At 44.4% G+C, this 11,780-nt stretch overlaps 1 protein-coding gene across 1 annotated transcript in view; it reads left to right on the top strand.

Annotated features, from left to right (window-relative positions):
• PLCH1 (phospholipase C eta 1) overlaps positions 1-11,780 on the top strand; it is a 218,754-nt gene that overhangs the window by 196,747 nt on the left and 10,227 nt on the right. The window contains exons 19-21 of the mRNA XM_025214840.1: positions 957-1,041; positions 5,109-5,255; positions 6,104-6,183. Of these exons, the coding sequence (XP_025070625.1) occupies positions 957-1,041; positions 5,109-5,255; positions 6,104-6,183 (312 nt within the window). The remainder of the gene's footprint in view (positions 1-956; positions 1,042-5,108; positions 5,256-6,103; positions 6,184-11,780) is intronic.

Here is an 11,780-nt window from a genome sequence, read left to right as displayed (position 1 = left end):
CACACAACCTTGTGGCCAGCCTCTCCGAACTTATTATTTCAACCAAGGAGACATGGCAGGCGAGATTAGAATGTGCCCGCAGGGTGGAGCAGGCATGGTCACGGAGCCCTAGGGTCATCATGGCTATCCCTGGGGACCCCACGCTTTGACCCACACCACTCGGGTGGACTTCATGCAAGCATCACATGATGCATCCAGGCAGACCCCATGCCCAGGCAACGTGCTCCTGCTGCCCCACCCTGGGTCCCCACCAGTACTGGCACAGGCCCCATGCTCTTGCCTGCCACTGCCACCCCTCCCCCGCTGCCACTTGCCCTGCCACTACTGCCGCCCTTCCCCTGCTTTTTCCCTACTTTCTGTCCCACATGCCCACCCACCTCTGCTGCTTCCCACCTTCCTCCTGCCGGGTCAGGCTGGCTCCATGACATGCTGTGCTGTCCTGGCCATGCAGCAGGGAACTGCGTGGTGCTGGCTTGGGTGGGCTGGCTCCAGGAGGACGAAGTTCCCAGCTGCATGGCCAGGACTGCACAGTGCGGCATGAAGCCAGCCTGGCTCAGGCCAGGCCCCATGGAGTGGGGTGATCACCCTCCCCTCCTCCACCCATTCTTATTTGAAACTCTCTTAGATGGAGGGAGAGCAGGGGAATAGCCCCATGGTTGCAAGGCCAGAAGTCTATGCTAGGCAGAAGCTTCTGGTTGGGGACTGGGGTGGGGCAGGGCTAGATCGGCTTTGCTCCTGTCGCCACTGGGTCCTGCTGCTGGCTTCTCCTGCTGCTGGTACTTCATCAGCTTTTACAGGTAGCCACTGGCAGGTAATTTTCTAAATTTTAGAGAGGCCCCATGGACTGGATAGAATGGCCTGGTGGGCCGGATCCAGCCTGTGGGCCGTACTTTGCCTGCATCTCATATAGAGTGTTACAGAAAATTAACTATTATTTATAACTTTTTAAAAAACAGATAATAGATCCTTTTGTTGAGGTGGAGATTATTGGATTACCTGTCGATTGTTGTAAAGACCAGACCAGGGTGGTGGATGATAATGGTAAGATAATACAATTTACTTCCTCTTCTCTTATAGTAAATTACTGAATAACTATCACATCATATTACATTATGGTACTTATAATCCTCTATAGCACATATTCTTCAAGTCTCTAGTATGCTTATAATATTCATCAATTACTTATTAACTGTATGAATAATTTATTACTTTATCCCTAATATAAAATGTCATCATATTTGCAGATTCTTAAAGAAACATCAGGGCAAAGTAGAGAATGATTTAGTATGTTGTGGTGAGAAGAGCTGATCTTGTAGACTGCATTTGATTGCATGGACTTTTTTTCTTATTTGATGTAGGCTCCTCATACAATTAAATAACTTTTAAGAAGTTGTTTTTAATAATTCTAGTAACGTCAGTATTCTATTGATTATTGGCCTGGTTATTGTTGATATGATTTGAACAGGATGTGTGAGGAACTTCTAGTGCTGAAGCTGTGTTTTAACCTAAATTTCTTAATATAATATGAAGTTCTTTGAGAAAAAAATAGCATATATGCTTAGGCAAGCTTGGTCAGCAAATGCGAAAGGGACCTGACTCCATTGTAGCCTAGACTACCACATAATACATTTATCACCCAGATAAACCAGTAAAGAGCTGGTTTGATTTAAGAACTTTTATACAGTCTAATAACTGTGCTGGAATCCAATTACAACACACTTGTCCCCTAGTAGGTCCATGGTGAGTCACCTTATAGTGATAGGGTAAAATTCCTGTGCTAGTTTTGTTTTTTGGGTTTTTTTTACTGTGACTGTAGCTTTTAATACCATTGACTATGAATTACTGACATCTTGTATAGAAGCAAAGGAACAGAGGGCCTGATTTTCAGTTAATTTGTGTATGCACAAAGGCAGGAATGGACTACAGCCAAGCTGGCTTTGAACTGCTCATGATTTGGGTCCCATGCAGGCTAGCCTTGTAGAGCTGCTCAGGAATTTTCCAGTGATTTCCCCCCCCCTTTTAGGGAACTAACTGCTGATTCATCAAAGCAAACTGTTGCATGAAAAAATGACCTGTTTCAACATTTTTTAACAGGGAGGTCCAGGAAGAAATTTGTGGTCAAGGGTGGGAGGAGAGAAGATAGGAAGAGGGAAAGTGGACCCTCAGAATAGCCCTTGGGGGAGAGTAGTCACTTGTTTTCCTTTCTAGGTATGTGCCCTGATTTCCTTCCCTGGCATGTATCCTGGCTAGCACAGAACTACTCTGTTAGTTATCTGCTCAACTGGCAGCTTCCAGAATTAGTAGTACCTGGCCCTCCCCCTCCAAAGCTTCATAAAGGGCCTGGGTTATAAATGCAGATTGTATAGTGATTTAGGGTGTATTGTCCTCTGCTTGATACATGTGCAATCCTCTTCAATATTCATTGGAATTTTCCTCTTCGGGACAGATTCTGCCATCCTGCTGAGTAGCCTCTTACTTTTCAGAGAGCTCTAATTTTAAAATATGTTGGTAAAAAATCCTCAAAGCAATTAAAATGGGACTGTTAACAAGGTAAGTTTTATGTAATGTGAGCCATGGTGGCAGGATCTAGGCCCTAATTAAGCATTTAACATGGTCAGAAGGAGCATGGTACAAATATTTAGCCCACAGTCCCTGGACAAGGAACCTAAACTATGGACTGGTCTCCACAGTGAAGAGGGAATAAAACTTGGATTAAGCATCAGCTCTTAATAAGAGTCCTGGGAAGAGAGTACCATAGAGTAGCAGTGCGCAATAAGTGACCTGAAGGTAGAATAATGCAAACTTTGACATCACCAAAGTTGCTGGTTGGTGGCAGGATACTCAAAACCAGCACCAAGAAATACAAAAAAGTGAAAACAAAGTTTGGGTCCACAGGCAGCTGTATCAATCTGAGACTCTTGGATTTTTAAACATCAATGATAAATACAACTGCAAAGCTTGATAGCACATGTGTGGCAGGGCAGCTTTGGTGCCTGCAGCTTTAAGGGCTTGAACAGACCAGCCTGCAGGCGACTGTAGTCTCAATTGGGGGGGTCACATGGCCATCAGGAGCACAGTGGAGCACACCCCAACAGAAAAGTGCAGGGTCAAGGCCCATTGAGTTGGGCCTGAAGCACGTCGATAGACATCTTGAGGCCCAAGGGGCATAAGGCCCAGAAGCTCCAGTGAGGGGGCAGAGTAGTGAACCCAGTGAGTGGGAAGAATAGTGGCCCCAGTGAGGGGGCAGAGTGAGAGCTGGCAGCCATGTAGAGTAGGGCCTTAAGGGGGTGGGACGACATCCTGCCTTAAGGGGGCCTGAAGGACTGCTCATAGGCTGACTGGAGTAGCTAGAGTGGAGGTCCCAGAGATGGGGCATAAGTGGAGGGCATGGGACATGGTATAAGGGAAGGTTCAGAGTTGCATATTACTCCCTTAGCATCAGGGCATTAAATGGGCAGGCTCCCACAACTTTCCATCTTCTTTTATACATCAAGGTGTGGCAGGAGAATCGGGGCAGACTGCCCTAGATAGGTGGGTGGGACGATGATTGGACTCAGCTTAGAGATGGCCTTCTGTCACAACATGAAACTATGTGGTTGGTTTTTTTGATGGATAACGTAACCTGGTATCTGGGGCTTTAAAATCCTGCTTCCTGGTAAAAGTTGTTAGAGTAAAGAGAACAAGACAGATCACTTGGTGGTGGAAAAGGGAGTGCAACATGAGAAAATGCTCTGCCTATGTCTCCTTTATATAGAAGTTCTTAGGTCATATCATACATGTATGCATGGTATATAAATGTAATAGGAAACAAAGTGAAAACTGTGCCTTGGACTTTCTGCCACCTCAACCCTTTTGGGAGATGAAGCTAGCAATGGGGTGGAACAATCTGTCAGTTCTCACAGATGACTCTGACCTATGGGGAAAAGAAGGGACAGCTTCTGTGCTTTTTGGTACATTTGTGCTTGACTTCCCATAGGTCTAGTAGCACATCTGCGTGCCTTGCCATGCTGCCATAGGCAGACCCTCAGCCTGCTGCCCAACTAATGCCCATTTTGTTGTTTTTAAAAATAAATAATCGAATAATAATTTAAAAAAATGCCTGGGAGAGAGAACCACTCATTTATTTCTGCATCTCGATCTTTTCATACAGCTGTATGGGTACATGTCACACTGCTACATCTTACATTGTAGTTCACACACACCACATAGAGTGATGATTCTCCAGAGCCCTCTGTCATCTGGACATATCATACTCCCTTCACATACACAGATCAGCTCCCACATGGTAGCCACAGTGCAGAGCTGCTTCTTTCAGGGCTTGTCCACACAGCAAAGGAAGCTGTTTCTCCAAATTTTCTTTAAGTCCCTCAAATGCCTGTGTTAAGAAATGGATCGAAGGAAGGCACTCCCTTTGATACTGATGAGATTGGGCAATATTGTGGGGTTATCCCTTCCATTCCTTCCAAAATCACTTTTGGAGCACCCATATTGCAACTACTTTTCCTGTGGCAGTGTACATCCAAATCAATTCTACTCTAAGCCCTGAGAAGAATAATGGGGAGGTGTTCTGAGCACAACTGCTCCTCTAACTTTATTTTAACTTCCAAGTATACTCTGCTCAAAGGATGGATGATGAGGGCTGCAGAACTGATAAGTATCAGACATACCAAACTCTCCTGCAGCTTCTTTGTTCGCTTGCCTAATAGTATCTGTGACCATCTAGATCTCAGTGGGTACTTCTACAATTTCATTAATGCACAGTAGTTAACACACATTTAGGTTAGTACTTGCCTAATGAAGCATTAACTAAAGGTGCAGTAACTACAGTTACTGTGCAGTAGCACCGGCACATGCTTTTTTTGTGATGCTTACTGCACGGTAGCCTAATAACACTATGCAGTAGAGTGCCAGACAGAAACGGTGCTAATATGCTACTGCACAGTGTTATTAAGCTACTGTGCAATAAGCGTCTCATGTAGATGCGCCCATTGGCGATGAGAAATAATATCTGATCTAGTTCTGTTCCACAAATGTCTTTTTCAATCCCCCCCCACCCCCTGCTCTTTTTGTCATCCCCCTGCTGATTTTCTGCTTTGTTCGTTTCATAGGATTTAACCCTGTTTGGGAAGAAACACTTACTTTTACTATCCACATGCCTGAAATAGCTTTGGTTAGATTTCTTGTTTGGGACCATGATCCTATTGGTCGAGACTTTGTTGGACAAAGAACTGTGGCCTTCAGCAGTCTTGTGCCTGGTAAGTTCCTTCTTTGAAGACTGGGACTAATTACCACAGAGTTCCTTTGTGACCCAGGGCAAATAATCGACTATCCTAGGGTGGAATTCCCTAAGCTACCTTAGGGATTTGGATCCTACTTCATGTTGGCATTAGAAAGTCTTCCGCTCATTCTGGCTCCTCCATCTGTAATATGGAGTCAATAAATACCTTTATCCCACAGCTGTCCAAGTGGTGGCCTGCCATCTGCATGTGGTTGCTGCTGTCCCAGTTGTTTCAGCTGCAGCAACAGCCAGAGTCTTGATACTTTCCTTCCCTCCCCACAGTTTCTGCTGCATGCCCCAGAGGGTGGTGCAGTGCAGTGCAGTGCAGCTCATGGTGCTGAGGGATCTGGCAGCCTGAATTGCCTATGTGCCAAAGGGGAGCAGCTGAAGGTGAGGTGGAATGCTGCTTCATACAAGGAGCACCCGCCCACGTGTACATGCAGTACAGTGGGGTGCGGGGCACCTGCCTGTACATGCCTACACATGGGGCATGCAGCCTGGGGGACCTGTGGCCCCTGCTACTACTTCCTTTATGGCGTGCAGCCCCTGCTGATGTAGTCCATGAGGCACATGTCCTCTGGCCACTTTCATGTTGGACAGCCCTGCTCTATGCCATGCTAGGAGATTGTGAGACTAAACTCCTTGTGAAGATCTTTGAGAAACTCACCTCAAAGGTGACAGAGGAAACAGTCTTAATAATGTGCAGGATTGTTCAGTGTGTTTATAAAGTATAAAGGCAAAAGACTTTTTATGGGGCAACTGTTAATAATTGTACATAAAGGACATGTTTTTGATTCTTTGACACATTCTTTTTTATATTACTAGGCTATCGTCATGTATATTTAGAAGGACTGACAGAAGCATCCATATTTGTTCATATAACAATCAATGAAATCTATGGAAAGGTAGGTATATTTATCTACCTTTACAGATCCTTTACTGAGGTTTACAGATGTTGCTGGTTAGTGTTTTGTTATCAGAAATACAAAGAGGCAGTGATACAGCCTCATAGAAGCAATGTGGGCTCCGACTGATTCCTAAAATTTAAGAATGTAGCTTTTTTCATACTGGGTCAGAGCAATGGTTTATTAAACAGCGTACCCTGCCTTTATCAGTCATTAATTATGTAACGCTTCTGAGAAAAGTAAAGTTTTTATAACTTCAAACCTCACTCCATTCCACAAATTAAAGAAGACAAAACCCCCAGTTTTCCAGTAGAGCAAACCTTGTGTCATAATTTACACTAATGCAAAGTTTAGCTAGTTACTGTTCTGATTTAGAGCATGTCAACAGTGATAGCTGTCTGTGCACTCTGGCATGCAGGCTCTGAGCTTGAGGCAGGAAAAATGTCCTTCGCTCATCCACACTGATTTATCTGAAAAACCTCCTCCTTCCAGTTTTGCCTCTGTGATCTACCAAACACTGCAGAACCTACCCTTTGAGGTTCATATATCTAGAAGAAGAATATTTATAAACTGGTGAAGTGAGTGCTGTTTAGCTGATAGTTACACACTGTCTTCCTCTAAAACTACCACATGAGATGGGAAACTAAACTGAATGGTTTGAACTTTGCCAGTGAATGCTCAATAGGACTTTTGCCAAAAACTGCAGCTGCCCACCCACCATGGGACAGCTTCTCAGCAAAGGGCCTTTTAATGATAGAAATAAGGAGCCATATATTTTGCAAACAAAGTCACTGCCCCATTTTAGATGAGTGATCTGTGCACTGTGTTTATTCAAATCATGACAATACGTTAAGCAAAATACATTTTTGATCTTAGCTCCTGAGGGGGCATGTAAGGATATTTAAATTTGATAAGGCAACACTATGAAACATTTATTACTTGGTTTTTGCATATGCTGTATTTTTCTCAGCTCAGCAGCCATGTTGGGATCCCCCCTACAAGAATAGAATCATACAGTGATAGGCTCAGTGCTGAAACACTGGTAGATGCTTTGTCAAGCTCATCAAGAGCTCAAAGCTCTGCTTTGTTTCCTTTGTCTCTTGGAACAGCTGCTTGGGTTGTGACCTAGATTTGGGGATGGCCAGATGACAAAGCTAACTCATATGGCATTGTAATAGTGAATAGTCTTACTACTGCCACCAAAATCATGGTGCTCGGAGTATTCTATCCAGATAGTAACCAAGATGCAGATGTGCTCCACTGAGCAGCTAGCTGCATGTCAGAAATACGTCTGTGGCTTTGCACCCGAGGGATTGGCTGGCAGTCTGAAGCTGAAAAATGTGCTGGTAGTCGGGAGCAGTCGATGGGGAAAATGAAAGGGTTAAATGCAGAAGTTTAAAGTGTTAAAGTTATAAAGTGCCATCCAGCCTCCAGGGAGTAGAGGGTGGAGGAGGAAGCATGCAGAAGGACTGGATGACATAAAAACAGGGAATTGCAGTGTACTGCAACCACACTGCAAATTGGTTGAGCAGAGAAGTGAGTAGCAGCAGAGGCAGAATCTTTCGAGAGCCTCCAGGCTTGGCCTCTACTTATCTTGTGAAATGAGTATAGTGACTTGTAGTGAGGATGACCTAGTGCTATTGGAAGAACATAATCTGAATTTTGCAATGCAATCCTACCCTTAGTAGCATATTTCACACCCTTTCCCTTTGTGCAGGGAAATAAAATATAAGGCCTGTTGATATAATTTTTTCCTTCTAACTCTAGTAGTTTTCCTTCTTACCCTATCAGGCTGCCCCAGAAAGCATAAGATTTCATTACCATAATCTTAAAATGAACAAATGTGAATGGTTTTACTGTTGTCACCTAACTGCCATTTCTCATGTAGCCCTAACAGCCATTTCTCATGCGAATGCAGTTAAGTACATACCCATAGGTTCAGTTTAACTTCATTTTTTTTAATAGTCATTGTCAGGAATTACGAACCCTTCCAAGCCCTTGGATATGGGAAAAGTGATTTTTGAAACTTGAGGCTCAGTTCTGAATCCTATGAGTTTTAGTGTGTGTAGTTATTTTATTTTTCTGCTATATTTTAAAAGAAGAAATGTTTTGGAACTTCATGGCTTTTTTTTTTAATAAAAAGCAAAAGCACAGTGCACTACCCTTATAAGTTCTGTTTTATTTGCCTTTATTAAAAGTTTTTAAAGAGGCTTATGAGGAAGTGAAGACAGACAAACAGGCATGTACAGCATGGAGAAGATAACTAAAATAGAGTAGACTGCCAAAGACAGACATAGTGTTTAAAAAGTAGGGTAGATTTATTTTTTTCAAGGCAATTAAAAGAAGAGTTGTTAGCCCCCAGACTTCCTTCTCTGATCAAGAAGATTTATGAACATTAGCATCAATGGAAAATTGTGGGTTGAAAGTAAGTAAGGACATGATCTAGGTCAGCAGCTTCTGGTCCAATTCAGTTATGATGGACTATTGCAAGAATTTCATGAACATCCCAGACTAATAGAATCTCCTGGATGTGCCAGCCCAGATCTAAGTATACAATGATTTGCCTCACAACTGGCCCCCTATCTCATCAGAGAGACCAGTGATTGAAGTTATAGTGCAAATATCCGTAGCAGTTCCATTCCAAATCCAAGTTTCAAGACTCCTCAAATGCCATGCCTTAAACTAGCTGAGAGACCATTAGCTGCCACAAAAGTGACCATAGACCCTACCAGCCCCATATGTAACCTGAGCCTCAGCTTGGGAAGCCCCACAATCCCAGGTGCTTATCCTAGTTTGGGGAGCCCTACCTGCAGAAACCATAGACATACCCTAAAGCTGGCACAATCTCTAACCCTAACTCTAGCTCAAGGTGCTCAAGGAGCTCCATGGTTTGCCTCAACTAGAAAACAGCTCATTCCAAACATGACAACCCATAGCTTCCTGAGCCCTCAAATCCCATCGTTAAGCCTAGCTTGGAGATCTGTAGCTACTACAAACAGCACCCCATTATAGATTCCAAAAGAGGAGCTCTTCCTTGGACTCTGCTAGCTTTATCACAAACTATTTGCATATCTTCTGAAATCAGGTGTACTTTGACTTCTTAAAGATGTACATCTTCCTGAAGCCTGAATGCCCCTTTCCAAGACCTGGGCCAGAAGGTAGCATTCTGAGTGGGGTAGCTATAGGTAACCACAGGGGCAGGGAGTGAAGACCATGCCTCAGAATCCAAAGAGCCAGGGGCTTACCCCTTCTAAAGTGGCATTGATGCTAAGAAGTCTGAGTACATTCAAACCTAAACCTAGCTGGATGATCCCTAATTTTAACAACCCTCACCATAGCAAGAAGAATCCTACTAGTTCCCATCCTAACCCCATGGCTAGGAGTCCTATGATCTGTAACCCTGATGCTGTCTTGGGGAGCCCCAGAAGCCTTTAGAGCCCCACTGATCTGAGTATTAATCCTAGTTTGGAGACACCTGCCAGTCCAAAGCTAAACCTAGGCTAATGTCTACCCATAACCTGAACCCTAGCATGGTGTGCTCAAGGAGCTCTGTATCTACCACCATCCAGGTGGCAGCTAGAAACTCTCTAGTAGTTTACAAACACTAGATTCAAGAGCCCTTAAACATCCTCCTGAAGCCTAGCTGGGGGACTGATAGCTCCCACAATTCTGACCATAGCAAGGAGAGCCCTACTGACCCCATGCCTAACCCTACAGCTGGGAGTCCTATCATCCCTATGCTTAACCTTAGTTTGGGGGACTCATAATTCACCTTGTCTATCAGAAGTCTTTGTAGCCCCACTAACCCAAGCGTTAATCCTAGTTTTGGGAGGAAGGCCAGTCCACACCATAAGCATACAATAACACCTCATCCCATCTTTAACTGTAGATGTAACCCCCAACCTTAAACCCAGTTTAGGGTGCTCAAGGAGCCCTATACCTGTCCTCAATGCAGAAATCCCTAGTAACCCCCATTACAAACCCTAATTCAAGAGCCCTCAAACACTACCCCTATTCCTACCTGCCAGAACCCTCGCCCTAATAAGAGGAATTCCCCCAGGTCCCAATCCTAACTCTTTGGTAGGAAATGCTACCACCCCCAACCCTAACCCTGGCCTGTGGAGTCCCAGGATCTTTTAGAACCCACCTACCAGGATCTTTTGAATTCTCAGTGACCCAAACACTAACCTTAGTTTGGGGAGTCAGGCCAGCCCAAGCCATAGATATACCTTTAACACTAGCTCAATTTCATACCCTCACCCTGACTCTAACCTAGCTCAGGGTGCACAAGGAGCGCCATACCTTAAACAAACCAGGAGACAACTAGCACCCTTATAGAAGCTAGTTTGGAGAACATGAAAACCCTATCCCTAAGCTTAACTGTGGAATCCCTAGTTGCCACAACCCTCATTTTAGTATGAAGAACCCTGTTATGTCAAGTCTAAGCCTAAATTGGGGAATCCCAGCATCCTTAGATCTCCTACTAGTGGACTGTGAAGCCATATGAGCCTGTGCTGTAATCCTAATTGGCAGATCATAATAAGCCCAGAGTACAAGCACATTTCTTGCCTATCCCAAACTCTAACCCAGAGCTTTCCAAACTTTTCATGTTGGTGACACACTTTTTAGACATGCATCATTTCGCGACACAGTAATTCAGTTCCGGGGGAGTGGCCAAGGGAAGCAGACGTGAGTAAGGGAGCTCCGCAGTGCCCTTCTGCAAAATTTTCTGCATTTTGCGCGACACACCTACACGCTGCCGCCGACACACTAATGTGTCACGGCACACAGTTTGGAAAGCTCTGCTCTAACCCTAACACCAACATTAACCTTAGCCCTAGCTGAAGGCACTCAAGGAGCCCCAAATCTCTGGATGTATTCTTTCAATAAAGGGAGCTGGCGAGGCACTCCTGAGAAACTTGCATTGACACTTCCTGTGCTGTATCTGTGATGTAGATAGGGAGGTGTTTAGTATCGAAAGCTATCAATCTGGTATCATTCACCAGTACTAAGTGCATTTTAGAAGAAAAGAAAAATATCTTAAACAAATTTGCAGTAGATCCTAGGGCCTTCCTGCTTTTGGCAATCCATAATTTGACAGTTGCACACGTATGGAGCCACATTCTTACCCCATCAGAATTCAGCCTACTTTGCATAGAGTCAGACTGCAAACTGCTTAAGTGTCAAAATGTAGACACCTAGGACAGAATCCTGTTACATTTTACATACCCAAGTGACAATTAGTTGCATAACTGTCATTTTTAGTACATGTACAGTAGCTGTTACTCTGGCTGGGCAGATATGCATCTTTGTACATGCCTGCACTGGATGAGTTTAAATCACAAAATGTATAGTCAAAACTTGTTCCTGTGCAGGCCGGGAGCGACCCGAGCCCTTTTCCGTGCTGCACGCGGGCTGTGGCCAGCAGCCCGGGCACGCCGGGTTGGAGAGGGAAGGCTGTCGAGCTGGAATTAGGCACAAACGCTTAGCGGTAGTTTTGAAGATTGTTTACTTACACCGAGATGGCAGTGGTGCAGGCTGGAAAACTTGCTTGAGTTGCGGTTACAGGCAGACCAAACAGACGGTCTCTGGGGGGG

This window comes from Alligator sinensis, unplaced genomic scaffold, assembly GCF_000455745.1.
Source record: "Alligator sinensis unplaced genomic scaffold, ASM45574v1 scaffold60_1, whole genome shotgun sequence".
Taxonomy (NCBI): domain Eukaryota; kingdom Metazoa; phylum Chordata; order Crocodylia; family Alligatoridae; genus Alligator; species Alligator sinensis.
This window is presented reverse-complemented; position numbering and strand designations above follow the sequence as displayed.